The sequence below is a fragment of the Ursus americanus genome, chromosome 6 (assembly GCF_024610735.1).
Source record: "Ursus americanus isolate L20-20 chromosome 6, mUrsAme1.1.p, whole genome shotgun sequence".
Lineage (NCBI taxonomy): Eukaryota > Metazoa > Chordata > Mammalia > Carnivora > Ursidae > Ursus > Ursus americanus.
Window position 1 is genome coordinate 30,311,991 of NC_142132.1, and position 23,324 is coordinate 30,335,314.

At 54.2% G+C, this 23,324-nt stretch overlaps 1 protein-coding gene across 1 annotated transcript in view; it reads left to right on the forward strand.

Annotated features, from left to right (window-relative positions):
* The window catches only part of SLIT1 (slit guidance ligand 1), a 161,981-nt gene that overhangs the window by 115,439 nt on the left and 23,218 nt on the right, over positions 1–23,324 (forward strand). Inside the window, exons 12-23 of the mRNA XM_087862844.1 lie at positions 2,023–2,094; positions 2,827–2,970; positions 7,604–7,767; positions 8,487–8,510; positions 8,644–8,788; positions 9,409–9,483; positions 9,672–9,815; positions 12,222–12,365; positions 12,656–12,822; positions 15,797–15,929; positions 18,283–18,351; positions 20,923–20,994. Coding sequence (XP_087718970.1) covers positions 2,023–2,094; positions 2,827–2,970; positions 7,604–7,767; positions 8,487–8,510; positions 8,644–8,788; positions 9,409–9,483; positions 9,672–9,815; positions 12,222–12,365; positions 12,656–12,822; positions 15,797–15,929; positions 18,283–18,351; positions 20,923–20,994 — 1,353 coding nt within the window. The remainder of the gene's footprint in view (positions 1–2,022; positions 2,095–2,826; positions 2,971–7,603; positions 7,768–8,486; positions 8,511–8,643; positions 8,789–9,408; positions 9,484–9,671; positions 9,816–12,221; positions 12,366–12,655; positions 12,823–15,796; positions 15,930–18,282; positions 18,352–20,922; positions 20,995–23,324) is intronic.

The following is a 23,324-nucleotide window of genomic DNA, read 5'->3' on the forward strand; positions in this document are numbered from 1 at the left end:
AGGGAATCCAGGCAGAGCTGTTGCCCCTGGCAACTCTGATGCTCTTCCTGGCAGGAAGGGGATTTTCCCAGCATTCTTTGCTGCAGTCACCTGACTTGGCCCAGCCTTCGTGTTGGTCCCGCCTCCCCCTGGGGCCCAGCATTCTATGCTCCTAAACCTTATTCAGGGCACTTAGAAGGGCAGCCACTCCCAGCTCCAGTTGTGACATCTGCCACACCTTGTGTCTTTCATCACAGGTGCGCTTCCAAGTTGTGCTGGGGGACGAGAAAACAGCATTTTCCTCTCCCCATTTCCCTTCCCTGGAGGGTTTATTGTGTGTGTGTGGGGGGGGGTGGTCCATCAATCAACAAAATGCCACGCAGCAACAAACATTCATCTTGGAAATGTTACTTCATCTCTCTTTTTCCCAGAGCCCTTGCTTACACCCCCAGGTTCACCTAGCCCCTCGCTGTCTGAGGTCCCATAGCACTTGTCTATACAGAGTGCCCTCAGGCACCCTGTAGTTGGGTGAGCCCCCCACATTGGTAGGGGCCATTTGTTACTCTGAGGAGTGAGTGTTTCTGCTTATCGTTGGCAGCACTGGACACAAGCATTGCATAGATTAGGGGCCTGGGAAGTGAAATAGGATGGAACTCCCCCTTGGGGAATGTAGGAGACTGCCAGCTCAGTGCCTTTGTGTGCACTGTTTTCTCTTGGAGTAGAGTCTGAGGTAGCGGGTGGGACCCCTTGTGAATGGTACCCCTTAAATTGTGCAGTGTACAACCTACACAGCTGTACCCGACAGCCTGGTAATGAGTCTCTATCATTGGCTGAGGAAATCAGATTCTGGAGGTGGCCTGCCAAAATGCAGGGCTCCTCATCTGAGAAGTGAATGAAACTCGTTCTAAACTGGAACATGACAATAGCCCATTTAAGTGGGTTCCTGTTGCTGCTCAGGGATACCTGGTCAAAGCCGTCTCCCCACTACATGGGAACTTCCGTGCTGATGTCATGCTAATAGACCTCATTGACAGTGTCCACCTTGGCAGACCCTGACCTGGTCTCCCTGCTTCAGCCCCTGCCCCCTCCACTCTGATCTTGCCAAATGCAGATCTGATCCTGTCTCAGAGGCTTCCTGGTGCTCACTGGGTAAAATCCAAGCTCTTATTCCATTTGTTTCCTCTACTTGAGCCACACTGAGTTCCCCACGGGCCAACCTGAATTCCACTGCAGGACCTTCGCTTCTGCCATGCCCGCTTCCAGAAAGGATCTTGAAGCACATACTGTTTTCACACAGGCTGAATTGTTTCTGGGGCGACTTGTGGGGGCTGCTTGCAATATTGGGGATGGAGTACACCCTGTCCCCAAGCCCCGTTGATACGTCACCCTCTGCCTGAACCCATTCATGCCTGCATGGCTTTTTGGAACCTTTGCTTTTTTCCTAATCATACACGGAATTCCTGCCCAACGCAGAGAACTAAGGTGAAGAAACCCACTTGCACCCCCACTGCCTAGACCTCCGCACAGATGAACTTTGATCTCTTTCTTTCTGGTGTGTTGTCTGTTGCTTGAAGTCAGAGCTCATTCTGTGCATGCCGTCTGGCATTCATGGTTTTTTCCTGTAATTCTCTGAAAATATGTTAATTATCCTGCCCATGGGATTTTCTCCTCTTTGAACAGTCTCCTTTTACATCTGGGGCCAGCTTAATTTCCCACGAAGTTCCCCAAAGGGCCCCTTTGCGGGCTTCTGTGGGTTCCATGTGTGAGGCAGAGAGCGGGTATTGGGGGGCCGCTCCTGCAGTAGTGGGGATCACGGCTGTCTCTAGCCCATAGGGTACCTTTTGCAGACTACAAGCGGAGGACCCTGTCTTAATACACTTTACTGCCACCTGCTGGCGATTTGTTACAACAGCCCTCCACCCCTATGCTCTGCCCCGTGAATGGTTTAGAGGTGGTGCCATTGTGTGGGTGCCACTTGCAAAGTCATGTCCCACCTGGTGGGCTGTCCCCTTACTCTCTCTTTCTGTTGCCTTTTTTCTCCAGGGTCCTGTATGGGAACAAGATCACAGACCTCCCCCGGGGTGTGTTTGGAGGCCTGTACACCCTACAGCTCCTGTAAGGACCCATCTGCAGGTGTCCCTGGGTGGCGCCCAGGGAGGGGGCTAGTATTCCTCTGGCCTCTCAGACTAGCCTTGCCAGCCTCTTTGGGGTATGGGACTCAATGAGGCAAGGAGCTTGGACGATGGCAGAGCTGGGGGTGTCGCGAAGGACTCTGGGGCTCTGTCGAGGCCAGGAAGGGAGGCGGGGTCAGGGTCAAAGCTGATCGCGGGACACCTGAGCTGAGAGGCTCCTGAGATCCAGCCTGTGTTCCTGAGGAGGTCAGCGTGGCTGGGGACAGAGTTGTCTCCTACAGGGGGACATCGGACCCAGATCAGCCTCCCTGAAACATGAGAGCTCCCAGGATCCAAGAGGAGTAGAACCTCAATGCCCTATCTCAGTTGCCTGGAAGCCCAGCAGACTCTGGAAAGGAGGGGAGCCTCCAAAATGCCCTTGGGAGGTGGCCTGACCACTGTGCTCTCTGCTTCCCAAGAAGCCTGTGAGCACTCGTAGCAGCTCCTTGAAAGGAGAGGAGCTGGTGGAGCAGGACGGTCCCTTGCACAGAGAGGGCAGTCGGAGTTCTCGGCTTCCCCTATGGAGTGGACATCCAGAGGGCCAGGCTCCCTGTGCCCGCACTGGGCACTTCTGCCCAAGACGGTGCATGCTTGGTGCCAGGGAGGCGCCCAGGGCAAATTGATGCAGCCGATTCTGCGCCTCTCCCCTCACCACCTGGCCCTGGTCTGCCTACAGGCTCTTGAATGCCAACAAGATCAACTGCGTCCGGCCCGATGCTTTCCAGGATCTGCAGAACCTCTCACTTCTCTCCCTGTATGACAACAAGATCCAGAGCCTCGCCAAGGGCACCTTCACCTCCCTGCGGGCCATCCAGACCCTGTGAGTGCCCTCTTGCCTTCCTCCCCTTGGTCCCAGTGGGAGGACCTAGGGAGAAGTGATAGCCTCCGGGGACAGGCAGCTGTCTTGCCCTGTGCCTTTTGCTCACCAGGAGTGGCCTCTTACGGAAGAAAGAGCACAGACTTCGGGTTGGATAATCCTGGGTTCAACTCCCAGCTATGTCTCTTATTGGCTGTGTGACCCCGGTCAAGTTAATTAGCTTCTCTGGGCCTCAGTTCACTCATTTATAAAATGAGGATACTGTTTTCTGCATAGGGCTATTAGGAGATAAAAGGGGATGTTTGTACAGAGCTGAGTTCATTGTAAGTGCTTCTTAAATGCCTGCTTAATGGGCATTTATTATTAATTTCATCATGGCCATCGTTTATCTCCTGCATGGCACACTCCATCAGATAATATCCTCATGGAGGGGCCAGCACAGGTATGAAACAGGTCAGAGAAAAGAAGGCTCAACTCCTGCTCCCTGGGCACCCTGCACGTCAGCAAGGACGTTAGCCACGAAGACAAACTTATTAAAGCTCACGCGCCCGCCCACAGCCTCGTCCTGCTAATTAATCTACTGAGAGGCAGGGAGAGGAAGATGGAGATGACAGGGCGATCTTGCCATGTATGTGAGGTCAGAAGTTACAGGGAGACATGGGCAAGGTGGAGATTCTGTGCAGCTGGTGGGATGTCCCAGAGAAATGCACGAAGGAGATTTCAGGCCGGGGACCCACACGCAGGAAAGCCATGGGGATGGGGACCGGGACCGAGGGTCTTGTGTGAGGAGCTTGTCTCCATCTCAGGCTGGAAGGAGAGGGAACACATCACGTGGCTTGCGCTTCCTGGGGGTGACCTCTGTCTTTGTGTCCCTTCATCTGGCTGGATCTCAGAGCTTCTGCCTGCTGGACACCGGGCCTGAGAGCCTGGCCACTGCCAGCAGGCACTAGTGAGGCACAGAGCTGGGGCAGAGCGCGGGAACAGGAGTCCTCCCACAGGCGAGACAGAAATAGTGGACACTCAGAACGACAGCAGTCGCGGCGGTTCGCCGAGCTCTGAGCCAGGGCCAGGCCGCGGCTTGTTCCACGTGTTATCCTCCTGAACACTCACCATGGCCGGTGCACATCCGGTCTAGCGTCCCGACTTCACTGATGAGGGCACTGATGTGGGAGGTCATGGGACTCACTCAAGGTCACACAACATCTCATAGAGCAGGGGTTTGGTCTCAGACGTCTCTGCACCTTCCCTGAGAATTTAGTTAGCTTTCCCCTCAATTGTGCTTTTTCCCTAAGAATAGACCTCATTATTTAAGGCGGGAGAGCAGAACCGGACTTTCATCAACGACTATTACATATTAACAACCAGAGTACAGTTTGGAACCAGAATAAAAGAAACACAGACCCAGGAATAATCAGATATTCTCATTACAGGTTTGAAGGGTTAAACGCCTGGACTGAGTCATGGGGCAGGCCTGAGCAGATTTAAACCCCCCACATCCTGCTTGATCTGTCTGTCCGTAGCTCTGAGATCTGTGGCCGAGTGCCTGGCCCCACTCCTGACTTTGCTGCCGTTTTCCTTACTCCAAGAGATTTTTCAGTTTAAAAAAAAAAAAAAAAAAAAACAGGTTTACTGAGGTATAACTTACATACCACAAAAGCCACCTGTTCTGAGTATACAACTCAATGATTTTTTTTGTATATTTACAGTTGTTCGACGATCACCACAGTCACATTTTAGAATGTTTCCATCACCTCCCTAAAATCCCTTGGGTCCATTTTACAGTCAGTCCCAATTTCCAGCTGATCCCCAGGCAATCACTAATCTATTAGTCTCTATAGTTTGCTTTTTCTGAACATTTCATAAAAATGGAATCATCATGGGGCACCTGGGTGGCTCAGCTGGTTAAGCATCTGGATCTTGATTTCTATTCAGGTCATGATCTTATGGTCGTGATCCAGCCCTGAGTCAGGCTCTTCACTGGATGTGGAGCCTGCTTAAGATTCTCTCTCATGGGGCGCCTGGGTAGCGCAGTCATTAAGCGTCTGCCTTCGGCTCAGGGCGTGATCCCGGCGTTGTGGGATTGAGCCCCACATCAGGCTCCTCCGCTGGGAGCCTGCTTCTTCCTCTCCCACTCCCCTGCTTGTGTTCCCTCTCTCGCTGGCTGTCTCTCTGTCACATAAATAAATAAAATCTTAAAAAAAAAAAAGATGCTCTCTCGCCCTCTGCCCCTTCCCACTCCACCCTTGCTCTCTCTCTTAAAAAAAAAAAATGGAATCATCATGTTATACCATCTTTTGTGACTGAGTTTTCATGTTTTTGAGGTCCATTCACATTGCAGTGTGTATCAGTACTTGGTTCTTGGTTTTTACGGCCAAGTGATTTCCCACTGAATGGATTGACTGCGTTGTGTTTATCCGTCCCAGTTGATGGACATTGGATTTCCACTCTGGGGTCATTATGAGGAACGCTGCTGTGAATATTTGCTTACAAATCTTTTTGTGGACAAATGTCTTCATTTCTCGTGGGCTTTCTGGGTCACATAGGAAATTTATGTTTAATTTTTAAAGAAGTTGTCAGTTTTCCGAAGTGGCTGTAAATCCCATTTTACACCCCCACCAGCAGCGTATTATAAGGGTTCCAGTTTCTCTACATCCTTGCCCATACTTGGTATCACTTGTCTCTTTGATTACAGCCGCTCAGGTGGGCGGGAAGTGGTGTCTCGTTGTGGGTTTAATTTGACTAATGATGCTGAGGATCTGCCCCGGAAGGTTTCTAGCTGTGACTTCTTAATGCGTATTCCGAGAAGGACACTGAGAATACAGCCTTCCCTGCCGCCTTCTTCTCTCACAAAGGTTCATGGGGGGAGCGGCATGGCCTCCCATGCAGCTCGTTTCCGGGTGTGCCTTTAACAGGATGATAATTTCCCAAGCAGGTATTCTTTTCCTTCTTCCCGAGCATTTTCCCTTCTCAGCTCCCTGCTCTTTGCGATTGTTAAAAATTCCAATTTGTGTCAAATACTTAAGCCACTTGTCTCTGTGGGTGATTCAAGTTTTTATAAATTGGCTTTGACACAAATAACCTGTTCTTAAAAAGGATATATTCTACCCCACACCCATTGAACATTTTAATACACGCCTGAGCAACATAATTGGATTGATTTTAAACAGAGTTCTCTACCGAGATTGTGATAAAGGGAAGCAATTAGTTCAGGTAGAGGCCGGGCTGTGACGCATAGGCAGATGGGGCTGGGCGGCTGGGCGGATCCCAGAGCAGGCCCCGGAGCCTAATGTATTTTAGGTCATCAATGGACTCTGCCACAGGGCATCAGCAAACACGTCTTCTCCGTGCAGACTGACGGTTTAAACGGGGAGACAAATGTCCAGTCATGCGGAAGGGGTACGAGGGGCCTGGCCCACCTGGTGATGCTGACAGGAGCCAGGACTCAGGAAAGTGAGGACATGGCCCAGGGGAGTGGCAGGGACATCTGGGCAGAGAAGGCTCCAGCCAAGTAGCCCAAGCAGGAAGAGGAGCCGAGGAGTGTTTGCACAGCCCTGGAGCCCCATCAGGGCCCTGGGCTGAGGCCAGTAAGTAGATGGCCTGAACTGGTGGCATCAGATGCAGAAGCGGCCGTCCATGGCGACTCCTCTGAGCTGGCCCCTGCCCTGACTTCCTGTACTTCCATGCAGAAACATCGGCTCTCGGGTACAGGAATAGTCTTCTCTGACTGTTTCAGTTTAGAAAGCGGGGCACGCCCAGTGCTGTGATGGCCAAGACACAGGCAGGCGCGCTGGCTGCTGGGGTGGTTCAGATGTGACTGATCTGAGCCTGTTGGGGTGGGGAGGGCCCACGAATGGGAAAGACACCCATGTGGTCGCTTAGAGCATCCCAGGTTCCTACAGTCAGCATTGCCTGTCAGCTGTCCCCTCCCCGTATTTATCCTGCTAGTCACACAGGCAGCCTGGCAAGAGAATATGAGTGCTTTCCCGATAACTAGCTCTTCAGGCCTGCTTTCTGAGTTTCCCTTGTGTCTAAAGACAGGGTCTAAAATGGTCCGGTGGCGGGGGGGGGGGAGGGGAGCAGCCCTCATGGCCTGGGGTGGGAATGGAAGTTCCCATAAGTGAGGGGCTGCAGGGGGCACTTTGAGACATGCCCACCCCAGCTGCAGGACCAGCCTTGCCACCTCTGGCCCCATCCCTTGGGCTATGGAGAGAAGCTGCTGTTGCCAGAGGCTGCAGGGAAGGGACCACCTACAACAAAGGCTTTTGGGCACTGTCAGTCCTGGGCTCTAATACCCGTTCTGTCCCCTCACCCATGGAAGGCTGGAGTGGTCTGGCCAGTCTCCAGGTCACTCTTGCCTCCACTCCTGTTTGGGAAATGTTCCCCGGGGGGGGTACGGGTGAGTAGATGGACCGGGGACAGAGTGAGGCTTGCAGGGGCGTGTAGCAGGGACAGCCGGAAGCTCCAGGGCCTGCAGAGGTCGTTCCCTGCTGCCATGCTCTGGCAAGACTTCTCCGTAGTTGGTGGCGTACCCGGGCGGTGGCCCAAGCCACCAGCGAGCAGCGAGGCCCCATCCAGGCAGAAGTCAGCACGGGTTTGCAGCGCTGTCTCTGATCCCCACTCTGCCCCCACTGGACAGGCATCTGGCACAGAACCCTTTCATCTGTGACTGTAACCTCAAGTGGCTGGCGGACTTCCTGCGCACCAACCCCATCGAGACGAGCGGGGCCCGCTGCGCCAGCCCCCGACGCCTCGCCAACAAGCGCATCGGGCAGATCAAGAGCAAGAAGTTCCGCTGCTCAGGTGGCTGCCCGCTCACCCCCTGTCCATCTGTCCACCTGCCTGCCTGTCTTCAGTCAGCTCAGGGACGGGGGATGTTTTCTGAAGGGCTCCAGCGGCGTGTCCTAGGCCACTCCAGACCCTCGCCGGAGGGCGTCGTTCCCAAACCGTAGCCTTGGCTCTGACCCGTTGCCAGCCCCACTCCGCCTTGTGCCTTGTACGGAGGCTTAGGGAAGAGCAGGGCTGGCCGAAGGTCCCTGAGGGAGGCCTGCCCGGTCAAGGACCCAGGTTCCTCTGCTCCCAGGTCCTTTCGCCGTCATGCTACTGCTGTCAGACTCAGGAAGCCTGGGAACTCTCCTCAGTGAGAGAGCTGCCTCCAGGCTCTGGGGCAGTAGAAACGGGATGGGGATAGTGTGAGTCGGCTTCTGAGCCTGGATCCTGGTCAGCGACCCGATGCCTCTCGGCCCCATTCCCGTCTCGGGCCATTGCCCATGAGCGTTCCTGTGTTTTTGACGCTCCCCAAGGGGTTTAACTGGGGGGTCTCAGCCTGGTCAGGGAACATCTGTGCTTCATTAGCAAGGCCTTCTCACCTGGGTGCTGGGCAGGTGGACTCTGGAGCCCGGATTTGGGACCCCAGTGTTGTTCCCGGGGTGCCTTCTCCTGGGCAGCACGGTTGGGGCCTGGGCTCTTCCCCCAAGTCCTAGAGGATCCCAGCTTCATGGTGTTTCTGCTTCTCTCCCCAGCCAAAGAGCAGTACTTCATTCCAGGTAGGAGAATGGGGGTGCCCGAGGCCAGCCCGGGCGGGGTGGTGGCAGTGGGTGGGCAGGGGCAGCAGGCCGAGGGGGCCAGGGAGGCCCTGCCCTGGGTCCCTCAGCCGGCCCTCCCGCCCCATCCCTGCAGGCACGGAGGACTACCAGCTGAGCAGCGAGTGCAGCAGCGACGCCGTCTGTCCGCACAAGTGCCGCTGTGAGGCCAGCCTGGCCGAGTGCTCCAGCCTGAAGCTCACCAAGATCCCCGAGCGCATCCCCCAGTCCACGGCTGAGCTGTGAGGCCCCTGCCCTCCGCACACCTCACTTGCCCCTAGCCCCACTAGCCCTCCTCTGTCCTCTCTGGCGTTTCCTCTGGCCCAGCTCTGTTGGGGAGCACGGGTGACCCCAGCGTGGCAGGCACGGGCATGGCAGGAAGTGGCTCCCCACCCCTGCAGCCCCTCTGCTTCCGACTCACAGCCTACAGACCCTTGCAGCCATCTCTGGCCCACGGGCAGGTCGGCAGCCTGAGCCAGGGGTGGCTTGTCTCAGTCATGCTTTTGCCTTCTTCCGGGGGATGTGATCCCATCAGATCAGGTTGGATCTTAAGCTAATCCTTTAACTATTTCCTTTCTTCAAGAATATAAATTCGTGCCCGTGTATGCGTGTGCATGAATAGCTAGCCACACATACCTGTCATTGGTGTATGTACATTTTCGTGGCATTTTTAACGTTAAAAATATCCCCATTCACCCCCCAGCACTCCCATCCATCCTTCCTTTGACGTAGGCTCAGTTTGCCTTGCCAGATAAATTCTTCTGGGAACCCCTTTGTTTAAGCCCCAAATATTCTCAATTTGGTAGGTACTCTAATGTCTGTCATTTATGAATGTGTAAGTTCTCTTCATTGCCTCTTACAGACGATTAAACAACAATGAGATTTCCATCCTGGAGGCCACTGGGATATTTAAAAAACTCACTCATCTGAAGAAGATGTGAGTTACCCATTGGGGGCAGGTTGCAGTCAGGGCTCTAGCTTGGGAGGGAGAAGGCAGATACTGGGTGTGGGGGAGCTCTCAGTGGGAGGCAGGGCTCCCATGCGGGGGGTGGGTGCAGAAAGGCCGTGGGGTGGGGGAAGGGCGGGGTCCTCAGCTCCATCATCCTTCCGCTGCCTCCCGTCCAGCAATCTGAGCAACAACAAGGTGTCGGAAATCGAAGATGGGGCCTTCGAGGGCGCAGCCTCCGTGAGCGAGCTGCATCTGACCGCCAACCAGCTGGAGTCCATTCGGGGCGGCATGTTCCGAGGCCTGGACGGCTTGAGGACCCTGTGAGTGTGCGGGCCAGGGAGCAGGACCAGACTGGCACAGGCAAACCCAAGCCAGAGCGTGGGTGTCTGCACCGAGAGGATGGGAGACTGTCCCCCAGCCCCCAGCTTGCAGGAGGCGAGGGACAGCTGAGGACCCTGACCGCGGTGGGGCAAGTGATCAGATGTTGCTAACTGCGGTTCCCTGGGGGGTGGGGTCGATGCCTGGTGAAGGGGTGAGTGGAGGCGGGCCCTTTTGGAGGTTCCCCTCTCGCCGCCCTCTGATCAGGCTGCAAGAGCACGCACATGTGTCTAGTTCCGGAGTGGCCAGCAGGGACACAAGCAGGAGGGCTGGACGGCCCCAAGGCGGGGACGTTGCTGAGGTGACTCAGCCGGCGCAGACGGGGAGCAGGGATGGCCCGTTATCCCTGGGATTCTTGGATCCTGTGACCCAGAGCCCGGCCAGAGCTAACCCGGCATCGGGACTCAGTAGGATCCTGGCCCCCCCCCCCCAGAAATGCTACAGGGAGCCCCCTCTCTCCACCCAGGCAGCGCTAGCTCTTCCGATGACCATGTAGGTCTTCAGCGTGTGCAACAGACCGCGCTGTCCGGCTGGACTTCCTGCGGTGACAGGAGTGTCCCGTGTGCGCACTGCCTAGTCAGGAGCCAGGCGTGGCTCTGGCACCCTTGACGTGTGGCTAGTGCTACTGAGACACAAAACTCTGAATTTCATTTGATCGTAATTAATTTGAATCTCAGCAGCTACACGTGGCTAACGGCTACCTCTCTGGGAGCACAGCTCCAGACGCCACGTGGCTGGGGTTCAATCCCCGCCCTGCTGTAGGCTATCGAGCTGTTTCCGAGCGCATATCACGGGATTTGTGTAAAGGAAATGAATATATGAAGGGATTCCCTGTGGGGTTCTTGTGTTTTTCTGTTCGTTTGTTTTACAAAAAGGGGATTCTCTTTGTGCTGTGATTTGCCACTTGCTTTTGTCACATGTGACTCTAGTGTGGCTGTTTTCCCAGGCTGAGCATATAGGGCTGCCCCGTTCTTCCTCACCCTGGCCAGGTATTCCTTGAATGAGGGTGTCGTGGGCTCTTCAGCACTTGGGTTCCCTGTGAGGAAGGCTTGGAGGGGGACGGAGGAGAGGGGCAGGGCCGGTGCTGGGGCAGAGCCAGGGGCGCACGTGAGCCACAGTGCAGGCACAGGAGAAGAAATGCCAGAACCCCGCCACCATACGCGAATGGCCGCTGTTACTGTGGGTGTCGGCCACTTTCCAGTCTTGTGCATCCACATGGAACTGGCATTACGCACACGCACACCCACACACGGCATGCTTACATGTAGGTATTTCAGAATGGAATCCGAGGATCTCTTTTATTTAGTGACCGGCTTTGTCCTTAACCACAGTGGGAGCACCTGTACGTATCATTAAAGTTGCTTTTACAACATCATTTTGAAGGACTACGTATTACAGAATTACTGGGAATCTGGGCTATTTTAATTTTTGTTATAAGCAATGCTGTGATTGATATCTTTATTGTGAAATGCTGTGCCCCTCCAGGATTCTTCCCTTTTGATACATTCCTAAAAGCCTGGCTGGATGAGAGCACGAAGGGTCCTCTAGGGCCTTTGGTGCCTCTCACTTCCAGGAGGCCCCGAGTCACTGTCCTGCCGGCCCGAGTGTGAAAGTGCCCATTCACCCACACCGACCCTGGGCATTATTATTATATTTTTAGTTATTTTGCAATTTGTCAGACAAAGATTCAATATGCTTCTGTGTCCTTGATCATTCGTAAGTTTAAACATTTTTAAATCAACTTTCATAAGCCATTTTAATTTCTTTTGTGAATTGCCTATTCTTTGTCAAGCCGGGTTTTGTTTTTAGTTGGGGAAGGGAATTGAGCCAGGTTTTTGAGGGTGAACAGAGACTTGCGCAGATACAAATGAGGAAAGGGGTCACTGTAGAAGGAAACCACAGCCAGGGAACGGCGTGTTGATGCGGGCCTGGACAGCGTGCCTGCAGGCCAGAGGAATCAAGAGTGTGTCGCTCTCTAGGGAGGTGGTCAGGTGCTGGTCCGGGGCTGTGAGACAGGCTCCCGCAGGTCACGTTAAAGATGGGAAACATTATTCTGTGGGGAGTTTGGGGGCCCCTGGAGCTTCAGGCTGGACAGGAACACGACTGGGTATCGGTTTTAAGCAGGTGTCCCTGGGGGTTGATGTGGAGCATGGCCTGGGGGTGCCCTGGACACCCAGGGAGTGAAGGTGGTGGCAGGATGGACAGGAGAGCGTCTGGGGGGAGGGTCTTGAGAGCACGGGTGCGTGGAGTCTGGGTGCTGTGGCCCTCAACCTCGGCTCACTGCCTCAAGAGGAGAATTTGTGGGGGCCGCAGGCCACAGCACGGGCTGCCCCCCTCCCGCCCCCCAGGATGCTGCGGAACAACCGCATTAGCTGCATCCACAACGACAGCTTCACGGGCCTGCGCAACGTCCGCCTGCTCTCGCTCTACGACAACCAGATCGCCACCATCTCCCCCGGGGCCTTCGACACCCTCCAGGCCCTCTCCACGCTGTAAGTCCGGGCTGGGGGGGTGGGCGGGCCTGCGGCTCTGGCTCGGCACCCGCACCCCAGCGGCCACCCGCCCTCCCAGGGTCGTTACTTAGAAAGACTCACCGGGGGGTGTCAGGGCCTCGTGGCCCGTGGGGTCCCACTGTGTCAGGATGCCACGTCTTCATAACTGCCGGCTGTCTGGGAAGGAGTGCCGGGTGGCCGCGTTGCCGGGATGTGGCGGCACGACAGGGCTTTGCGGGGAAACCTCGCCTGGCAGGGTGTGTTGGTGGTCACGTGGCCGCCTCTTCCAGAAACCTTCTGGCCAATCCTTTTAACTGCAACTGTCAACTGGCCTGGCTGGGCGACTGGCTGCGGCGGAGGAAGATCGTGACCGGGAACCCGCGGTGCCAGAACCCAGACTTCCTGCGGCAGATCCCCCTGCAGGACGTGGCCTTCCCCGACTTCAGGTGTGAGGAAGGTGAGCCTGGGCCCCGGGGCAGGAGGGGCGAGGCGGGCTGCTCAGCCCTGGAGAGGAGGGCTCCCGTGGGGAGGGGGAGGCCCTGGTCCTGGGGTGGGGCGGGGAGCAGGGAGACCCCCTCTTCATCCTGCACCTGCCCCTGCCTGGCGGCGGCTTCGTGCAGTTTTAAGAACAATAACATGCTTATTGTTTAAAAAATGGGAAAGTCTGGATAAAAGAAGGAAACGTTACCTATTATTCCATCCCTTAGAAAAACACCACAGTTCACATGTTAGCGTATTTTTTTCTATAAGTGTGCCTAACGCAGGGAGGGACCTGCCTCCTGGCCATGCCCAGGGCTCCAGGCTTACAAGGGGCAGCGGGACCTTCCCAGGCCCCTATCCTCCCTGTGGGAAACCGGTCACTTCTCACACTCAGGTCTGCTTCATGCGATTCCCAGTCTCTTTCCTGAGGCCCCGCCCTTCTTCCCCTGCACGTGCAGAATGTAGCCCCGTCCCCTGACTTCCCCGCAGAGCTCCGCGCGCACAGGACAGCTGTTGGAGGCAGACTTTTACCCATGGTGACAGAGCAAGGTTGCAGCCCCACCCGGCTGTCCCTGCTGTTGAGCCCTGCCGCTGCCTTCAGCTTCCAGCTTCCAGCTTCCAGCCGGCTGGGCCTGCCTCCTCTAGCCCTCCCTACAGCTGCTTCCAGACTGGTCCATCCAGGCCCGATGAGGGTGGTCCTGAGTGAGGAGCTTCAACTTTCGCACCCAGAAAGATGGTCAGGGTATTTTTCTAGACGAAATCAATGGATTTTTCTAGAGCAATTTTATGTCCTATTTTAAAAAAATTCCATACTACTCATATATTTTTATATCATTTTATATAATAATGACTTGCTGGTCTTTGAAAAAAATTGTTTCTTTTTTTAAAAATTTAACTTAATTTTAAATTCAACCCTTCCATCCATCACCCAGTGCTCATCACGATAAGTGCCCTCCTTAATTCCCCATCGCCTATTTTACCCATCCCCCCAACCCAAAAATTCTGTTTCTGTTTAAACCTAACTACATATTTTGGGCATTTTCTTATGCCATTAAGTATATTTAAAAACACTATTGGGCACCTGGGTAGCGCAGTCGTTTAGCGTCTGCCTTCGGCTCAGGGCGATCCCGGCGTTCCGGGATCGAGTCCCACATCGGGCTCCTCCGCTATGAGCCTGCTTCTTCCTCTCCCACTCCCCCTGCTGTGTTCCCTCTCTCACTGGCTGTCTCTCTGTCAAATAAATAAATAAAATCTTTAAAAATAAAATAAAATAAAATAAAATAAAATAAAATAAAATAAAATAAAATAAAAACACTACTATTTCCCCAAGAAACAGTTTCTTTTTCTTTTTTTTTTAAAGATTTTTATTTATTTATTTGAGAAAGAGAAAGAGATCATGAGCAGACAGGAAGGAGCAGAGGGAGAAGCAGACTCCCCGCTGAGCAGAGAGCCCGATGCGGGGTTCGATCCCAGGACCCTGGGATCATGACCTGGGCCAAAGGCAGACACTTAACCAATTGAGCCATCCAGGCGCCACCTCTTTTTATTTTTATTACAAAGTGAGGCATCATTTCCTTAACAAGCCACAGTGGTCAATCCAGAAGAGTAAAACAATCACCAGTGTGTCCCCTGCTCCTGCTTCCCGGCCCTGAATGACTCCTGTCGCTATTCTGCTTTGTGACCTTCCTGAAGTCTGGTGTGTGTGTGTGTGTGTGTGTGTGTGCGCGTGTGCACACACGTGTGACGCGTACAGGATCTCGCAGTACCACCCATGTGGACGTTTTCAACATGCTTGTCATTGCCTGGAGAGTATTGTAATGGATTTAATCAGCCTGCCTCTTGGCGTTTAGACACTTCCAGAGTTCCGCTCTTATGCCTCATGCTGCCAGGAACATCCTGGTAGACAACTGTCTTCAACTTACCCCCTTAGGAGAACTTCCTCGAGGTGAAAGGATGTGATGTTTTGAGCTGTTGCTGCCAGGAGGCCGTAGACTGGAGCGGTCGAGAGGGAGGCTCCGGGGGTAGCCGGCTTCAGTTCCAGGCCTGTGCCACCTTTTCCAGGCTGGGGGCCTGGGCACGTTACTGAACCACTCTGCCCTTAGTTGCCTCATCTCTAAATTGGGCTGGTAGCCCATCCGCCAGAGAGCTGTTCTGAGGATTCAGGGAGTTCATCCGTATTGCAGGGTGCCTCCCGCAGCCAGCCTCCCGGATGGTCATGGTCACCTGCTTCCTAGTGCCCTCGGCCACTCTGACCCTGGTGTCCTTATTACTCTTGCACCCACTCAGAAAGGAAGAGAGGAAGGCAGACAGAGCCTCTCAACAATATTTACTGAATGCATGAGTGAATCCGTGATGGAGGTGTGATAGGAGCTGATTCTGTCAGCTGGACGCGGGTATAGACCCCGCGTTGCCTCTGACCAGCCTTCTGAGCTGAGCAGGTTACGTGACCTCTCCAGACCTCAGTAAAGTACACATCCCTTCCTTTATTCGTTCAGCCGATCTATTTTGAGGGCTCCTGTGTGCAGGCTCTTTTCTAGGGGCTGGGCTCCTTCTGGGAGCAAAGAAGCAGAAAGAGACCAGTCTCTGTCCTCATGGTGCTGCATTCTAGCGGTGCTAGTGGCCCCCTTTCCTTTAGCATTAAAGGGGGATGTTCGATACAGCATCTGGCACGTACTAGAAATGATGCGGCTGCCGTCCTCCTTCTGTGCCATGCCTACGTCCACCTCGGATCCGAGGCAGAAGAGATTGACCCACGACCCATCTTAACCTGAAAACAGGTCCAAGGGGCTTTGTTCCTGGTGACGAAGGGGTGCAGCCAAGCAGGGACTTACTGGTGCCTGAGAGAGTGTCAGAGAAAGTCTTCTGAGGCACCGTGGGGCGGGGCCCTGACTGCAAGAGGCCCTAAGGAGGCCTGTTCCCTCACTGACGTGGCTTTGGGTCTTCCTCCCCAGGCCAGGAGGAGGGGGGCTGCCTGCCCCGCCCCCAGTGCCCCCAGGAATGTGCCTGCCTGGACACCGTGGTCCGATGCAGCAACAAACATCTCCAGGTCCTGCCCAAGGGCATCCCCAAGAATGTCACCGAACTGTAAGTAGCCCCAGGCCTGGCATCAGGGGGACAGGTCACCTCGAGCAGAGAGTAGCTGACTAGGGCTTGGAGTTAGGGCGTTGCAGAAAACACTGGTTCCAAGAAGGCTTTGAGCTTCTGCTTGACACGCCTCTGTAGTCACCTGATGGCATGAGTCACCCACTGAGTGCTTTCTCACTCTCGGCTGATGCCTGCTTTTAAAATAAGAAGTGACGGACGTTTTCCACTTCACATCACCTCCTGAGCGTCCCCTTCTCTCATGACAGCTCTCACAGAAGTGGTGGTTTTTTTTTTTTTTAAGATTTGACTTATTTGTCAGAAAGTGAGAGAACACAAGCAGGGGGAGCGGCAGGCAGAGGGAGAAGCAGGCTCCCTGCTGAGCAGGGAGCCCGGTGCAGGACTCGATCCCAGGACCCTGGGATCATGACCTGAGCCAGGACCAATCCCAGGCGTCCCCAGAAGTTTATTTTTGCTGGTTGCCTACTATTCCACCCCATGAATCTACTATGATCTGTATAACAAATACCCCTTTGTTGGATTGTTTCCAAATTTTTTACTAAATTGAATTATGATGATAAATAGTGCTGAGGTGACTATCCCGTCAGTGAAGCTGCTCGTCAAAGAGCGATGCGTTGTTAGGACTCTTGCTGCCTTTTGCATGATGGCCTTCCAGAAAAGTCATTGTCTTTGTACCCATACTGGCCGGGTGTGGAAATGGCCTTCCTCCTGCCACTACCCCTGCCCCCCCATCAACACTGGGCGTCGTGGTGCTAGAACCTTCGTTGATTTGGATGTGGTATCTGAGCTTACGTGGGGGTGTGGATGTCAGTGCATGCGACAGACAGAGACGGAGAGCTGGCTTCTTCAACAGACACCCCCAGATAAGTTTGTGGTCAGTCCCTGACTCCTCCTGTCCCCTGGGACTGGTCCCTCCAGGCCTCCGTAGCTGTGCTTTTCTTTCCCTGTGGGGAAGTGAGGTTCTCATTTGCATTTCTTTCATTACCAGCAAGGCGCCTATCTCCTCACAAGCATATCAACCACCGTTGTCCTCCTTGTCCTGTGACCCACCACCCTGTCCCTTGCCCAGTTTCCTGTCATCCTGTTAGTGACCGTTTTCCTTGGTGCCTCATAACCCTGAGCATAATGGGACAGGTGGGACAGCCCGCCTTCTTTGACCAAGGTTGCTGAAGTTCAGAGGCTGGGAAGATCACTCGATTGCTCTAAGCCTTTGTTTTCCCGGCTGTCAAATGGGGCCACTGAGGTGTATTAACAAGAGTGGTTGAGAGGGTCACATGCAATGGGTGGGAAGTCACTTTGTATGACCATTGTTGGGTCAGAGCAAGTAAGACCCTGATTTTGCTGCTCTGGATCTTTGGAGGGTGGGGACGAGCCATCAAGAGGGCTGTAGTTGCTGGGGGTCCTGGGCAGGGAGGCCAGCTGGGGTTTCAGCTCCTCGTCCTTGGGTCACTGCTTAGCAAGGATGGCTGGGGGCAGGTAGGTGACCTTCACAGCATCTTGAATGCCAAGCACCACCCTGTAGACATGGGGAAGCTTCGGAAGCATTAGAAGGATTTCTGGTGGGCTTGGCTTTGAGGACAACTTGGGTGGCGGTGTATGTAGTGGGTCCCAGAAGGGAGGCCAAGATGGAGGAACAGACAGAGGCGGCTGCAGGAGTCTAGGCGTGGGTGACGGTGTGCAGTCAGGGGAGATGTGAGTCTGGAACACAGCAAATGAGCAGCGACTGGTAGGCGGGAGAGTCAGCGGCCCTGGGGAGCTGTTGAGTGAGTAGGAGAATCACCATCAGGGTCCTGAGCCTGGGTGGTTAGGACATGGGTGTGATGCTGATGGAGTCAGAGGAAGCCAGTTTGCGTGGAAAAGCCCCGAGCTCAGGTTTGGGCCAGTCTGGGTCTGGGGCTTCCATGGGACCAGCCTCACGCACCTTGCCAGTGGGTGGAGAGGGGGCCCTGCTAGCTGGCGAAGGTCTGGGCAGGTGGGCCTGGGAGGGACTAATGTGCAGATCAGGCCTGTCTGGTCAGGAAAACCTCAGGGTAGAGAGGGGAGGGCGAGAAGCCCAGGAGTGAGCCCTGGGGGTGCCTGCCAACAGGGAGGAGGCTGAGCGGGTGAGGCAGGGGCAGGAAGGAAGCCAAGGGAGGCTTTGTGTCCCAGTGCTTTTACCAAGTTCTTTGGCTGGCACCTACCCAAATGCTTAAGAAATTGCCTATTTTCTCCCCAAGTTAGCGATTCTGGGCCAATTGTGTGGCCTGCATGGAGGAGAGGAGAGGGGAGGAGCTGGAGGGCTGGGCTACAGGGGAGGCTTCCCAGCGCCAGCTAACTGTTGTGTCCTCTCCTGTAGCTACTTGGACGGGAACCAGTTCACACTGGTTCCAGGACAGCTGTCCACCTTCAAGTACCTGCAGCTTGTGTGAGTATCCAGGCCTCTTGAGGATCCCAGGCCTGCCTCAGAGGCGAGGGGGCCCCCCTGGTATCTAACCAACTGGCTCTAGCTTTCCTGGAATTCCCTACCACCCCACTTCTGGCTGATTCCGTTTTGAATTTTGCCCCTTCCCTCCCGAATGTCCGTGCATAGAGCTGTGTTGCCACCTAGTGGTCATGCGTGGGAATGGCATGTTCCAGGCTCCCTTGGGTCGGACCCTGTCCTCTTCTGCCCAGCGCGTCACCCCAAGCCTCCCTCTGGGCTGAGAATGATTGTCAATGAGGGTCATCCTGCCAAAGGAAGGAGCCAGAGCAGAAGAGACTGATGGAAAACTCAGTCCAACCATGGCCCCCAAACCAAACATGAAATATGGCAGCTACAAATACACGTCTGTGACTTAAATTTTTCTTTAGGCTAACATCTTTTTCTTTATTTCCACCCTTGACCCTTTGCACCCCATGAAAGTATATGAGATAAGCCTCCGAATAACTTCAGTTCCTCTTAACCTCGCAGCCTAATTAACACCTCACTTCAGTTGTTTTGGTCTGCTCATGGGCCAGATTCTCCCCAGAAGTCCAGATAACATTCCCTCTTAGTTGGGCTTGGAGCAGTCCTCCTCAGGTGTGGTCTACGGACCAGTGGTCACTAGAGAACTGTTTGTAATGGGTCCACAATTAGACAAGAAACTTGCACCAGATGCAAATCAATGTCTTGCTTCCCTCACTGAGAAAGTGTTACTATGACAAAGCTGTGAGCTAAACTACATTGTGTGTTTAGTGTCGTAAGTGATTTGGACTTTGGCAGAAGTTCCTGGTTGTGGGACGTTCAGTTCAGGGGCTGGCTACTCTGAGTAGCACTGGCTTCCAGAATCGGGAAGCTCCGGGGTATCTGTCTTTGCTAAAGACCTAGCAGATGTGTTTGGACTATTCCCATGTGGGGAGGGGATGGAGGGCAGTGACTCGGTGGCTGGTGATAGAGTAGCAACGACGTAGACAGCTTTTCTCCGGTCTGTTTGGAGCCGCTGGGCCGGTGGCTTGGATACACCTGGGAGAAGAGGAGGGAGAGAGGACTGGTGTGGGGCCAGTCCTTGCCCATCACCAGGAGGGGCCACCCAGAGTGCTGAGTGTCAGTGAAGAACCTCAGTGTGTCCAAGAACAATGTTAGAGGAATGCTCACCAAGAGAAGTTGAAGGCAGGGCGTATGGTTTCATGTTACAAATATTTCCTGAGCCAAGAGCTGCACGAAGTGAGGAGACGTGAAGGCCCCTAAGTCATGGCCCCTCCCCCGAAGGTGGTGGGGGGGCAAGAGAGAGACTTGGGGCACATAAAGTCATGGGACTGATGAGTGTTCCGACAGAGGGAAACGCACATTAGGGGTGTGGCTGGAAGCTGGGGGTGATGGACTCAGTGTGGCAGACTGGGGCAGAGGCAAACTCACCAGTGGGCGGAGGGAACAGGGGCAAGAGAATTTCAGGAAGGAGCAAATCCACGCCAGGCGTCGGGAGGAGGTGAGGGGGAGGTGCGCCAGAGCCCAGAGCACCTAGCCGGTGTCTGCGCTCATTTTTTAGGCAAATGGGAGCCATTGCGGGATTTGGCCGGGAAGTGACTTAGTCAGATTTGTGTCTTAGAAAGATGGCGGTGGTGCCCGCCCGTGTGGATCGAAAGGGGCTAAGCTGCAGGTGAGAGATGAGGTCGAACCTGAGCCAGAAGCTGGGAGAGATGGCTTGAGTGAGCAGAAAGGGTGGAGGTGGAGGCTGAGAGGGAGGAGGTGGTGGGGCCACAGTTTCTGGGTTGGCTGTGGGGCTGTGGACTGGGTGGGTGGGGGGAGAAACACAAGACGTGGACTGTTCTTGGAGTGTCTCTGGAGGGGAGTTCATAAGCCAGGGCTGCTGGGCCCGCAGAGAAGGGCACTGTTGCCTGTGGTGGGAGGGAAGCCTGGAGTGTCCCCCAGGCTCCCAGAACGGACAACAGGGAGAGGGTTGGCAAGGTAGGGCTGGCTTGGAAAGAAGCTTCACCAAGAGACTGAGAAGGTCCGGCCAAGGAGGTGGGGCAGAGTATGGGAAGCCAGTCAGGGGTCTGAGGAAGGAATGACGGGGAGGCAAGAGGGTTGAGAAGAGGGGTATCAGCTGTGACCCTGGGTGTGCTTCATCACTCAGAGACCTTGTGCCTTCATTTGAACAATGGTGGTTACTGTCTCCCCCGTTGGATTGTGGGAGGGCTAGGAAGGAGCTAGCTAAGTGGTAGCAAGAGGAGAAAGCACAGAGCCCAGGAGGTCTGGTAGTTCGGAGGCAGCCCATCTCCTCAGTGGGAGCATTTCCAGGGTGGAAGGGGGCAGAAGACTGGGGTGGGGGTCAGGAAATGGAGACAGGCAGCCCCGGGGATGTAGTGGGAGTTCGGGGAGCAGAGCAGGGCACTGTAGCTAATCGTGCACCAAATGCCCCTCTCTGCTGCCCCCCTCTTGCCCCCCAGCTGCCTGAGGGAGGGCCACGGGCAGCGTGGAGGAGGGGAGAGCAGGGTGGGGTTCTTTCTTTCTAAACAATGATGCTTTCGTCTTTTCCAGGGACTTGAGCAACAACAAGATCAGTTCCCTGAGCAATTCCTCCTTCACCAACATGAGCCAGCTGACCACTCTGTGAGTCCAGGGGTGGGAGGGCACACACGCTCTGGCCACTGAGGCTTTCCCCAAGCCCCGTTGGTCACTCGCAGTATCACCACCAGGGGGCGTGCCAGGGCCTGCCGGCTGAAAAGAAAAAACCCAATTTTTAAATTGTAAAATATACAGAAAAATTTATACAGAAAAATGCAAAAAAAAATAAATGTACCATTTGACAAATAGTTATAAATCTGGCCCATGTGTGAATACCTAAGGCAAAAAAATAGAACACGGCACCCCAAAAGTCGCCCCATCCCTTCCTGATCATTCCCCCTTCCTCCCATCTCCAGGCAGTGCCTAGCCTGACTTTTATGGTGATCACTCTTTGATTTTCTTTATAGTATTGCCATCTACATACGCTCTTCTATACAAGCATATTTCACTTTCCCCATTTTTGAACCTTATATTAATCGAATCATACAGAATATATTTTTTTTGTTATCTGGCTTCTTTTATTTGCCATTGTGTTTGTGAGATCCACTCATGTGGGAAGCTGTGGTCTGTTCATTTTTACTACTGTATAGTATTCCTTTGTAGGACTTGCCATATTTTCCTTATTCATTTTACTATTGCTGGATAGTTGGGTTGTTTCCAGTTTGGACTGTTGTATACAGCGACCTTTGAACGTTTTCATGCCCATAGTCTGAGCTATTTTAATGATTGCTTTAATTACATTCCCAGCAATTGGTTGGAAAGTATCGCAAGCATCCCTTCTATTGGCCTGCGGCTTAAGAGGGGTATCGCGCTTACCTTCTCAACACCTCACTTTATAGATAATGTGCCAAGAACTGAAGAACTTTCCCTTGGATTCTACTGTGGTCCAATACCCACAAAACAGTAGAGCTGAGACCCAGAAAAAAGGACTGGGTCATGACCGCCAGAACCTCCCCGCTCCAGGAGCAGAATGTGGGCCCAAGGCCATGAAATGCTGGTTCTCGGTTCCCCACCTGTGCTTATTTGCCCGCTGGGTCTACTCACCCACTGGGTCCCATTTCAGAGTCTTCCTGGGCCTGTGTGTGAAGCTGCCATCAACTGGGGTGATTCCGCCCTCTAGGGGACATTTGATCATGTCGGAAGCGGTTTTGGGGATCACGGCTAGGGGAGGGCAGGAGGAGCCGCTGGCCAGGGTTGCTGCTAAGTACCCAGCAGAGAACAGTCCACAGTGCTGGGGCTGGGCAGCCTGGCCTCAGTGATTCTGGCCACTGCAAGGGGACACAGAGCCCGCTCCTGGGACAGGAGCATCTCCCGGCTCTCATTGTTTTAGAAACCGCTTAATTGAGGTGTGGTTAATATACACTCAGCTGTGCGTACTTAGAGCCCACAATTGGCTACATCCTGACTTATGTTCCCATCCATGGACCCATCACCACAATCAACATGGCGACCGCTTCCAACACCCCCAGAAGTCTCTTGCGCCCTGTGACAGCCCATCTTCCGCCCCCCCACCCCCACCCTGGCACTGCCGGCCCAGGCCGCCAGCCGTCGGCTTTCTATGGATGCGTTCGCGCCGCCCAGAGTTTTACATAAATGGAATCCTCCAGCAATACTCTGTTTTCTTTGGCTTCTTTCAGCCAGCATAGTTACTCTGAAATTCCTCCCTGTCACTGCACGGGTCGTTCCTTGCCCTGGTCAGTGAGCAGTGGTCTCCCACTCTATGGCTGTGTGTCCGTCAGTCCTCGGATGTACATTTGGGGCTTTTATGAGTATCATTTCCTTTATTCTCAACCTCCCTTTCTGCCCTTGATGGATCCGTTTATTTGGAAGCCTTGAGGAAGAATGGTGTAGCCTGTGGACCCAGGAAACTGAGAAGCTGACTTAAAAACCCAGCTTAGGGACTTAATTACAGCACCCTGGGGAAGTTCTGTCACCCTACAGGGCCTCAGTACCCATCTTTATGACAGGGGTGGGGGAGGGGGGCGTGGTCACAGAGCCTTCCCAACACTGTCATAGCTTCTTCATGGCACATCATTAGGTGGTCCGGGCCCACCTGTCTGCTCCGGGAGTGAGGCAGGGCCTGGTCAGGGGCAACTTCACAGGGAAGCTGAGGGTTTCACCTGGGCCATCTCCCCTTAGCTGCACAAAAACCCTATCAAGTTGTCATTGGTTTTGTCCCTACTCTGCATCTGGGGGAACTGACGGAGGCATAAAAGGGTTGGGGGACACAGCTGGGTCACAGGGCTTACTAGTCCAGGGCTCAGCCCTTACCCCCTTCCATGCTCAGGCATCCCTCATTTTGCTGCTGAGCCAGCCGGCGGGGGCCCGGTCCCTAACTTGGCGCCGGCCCCTCCCTGTCCTGGTCTCTCCTCCCT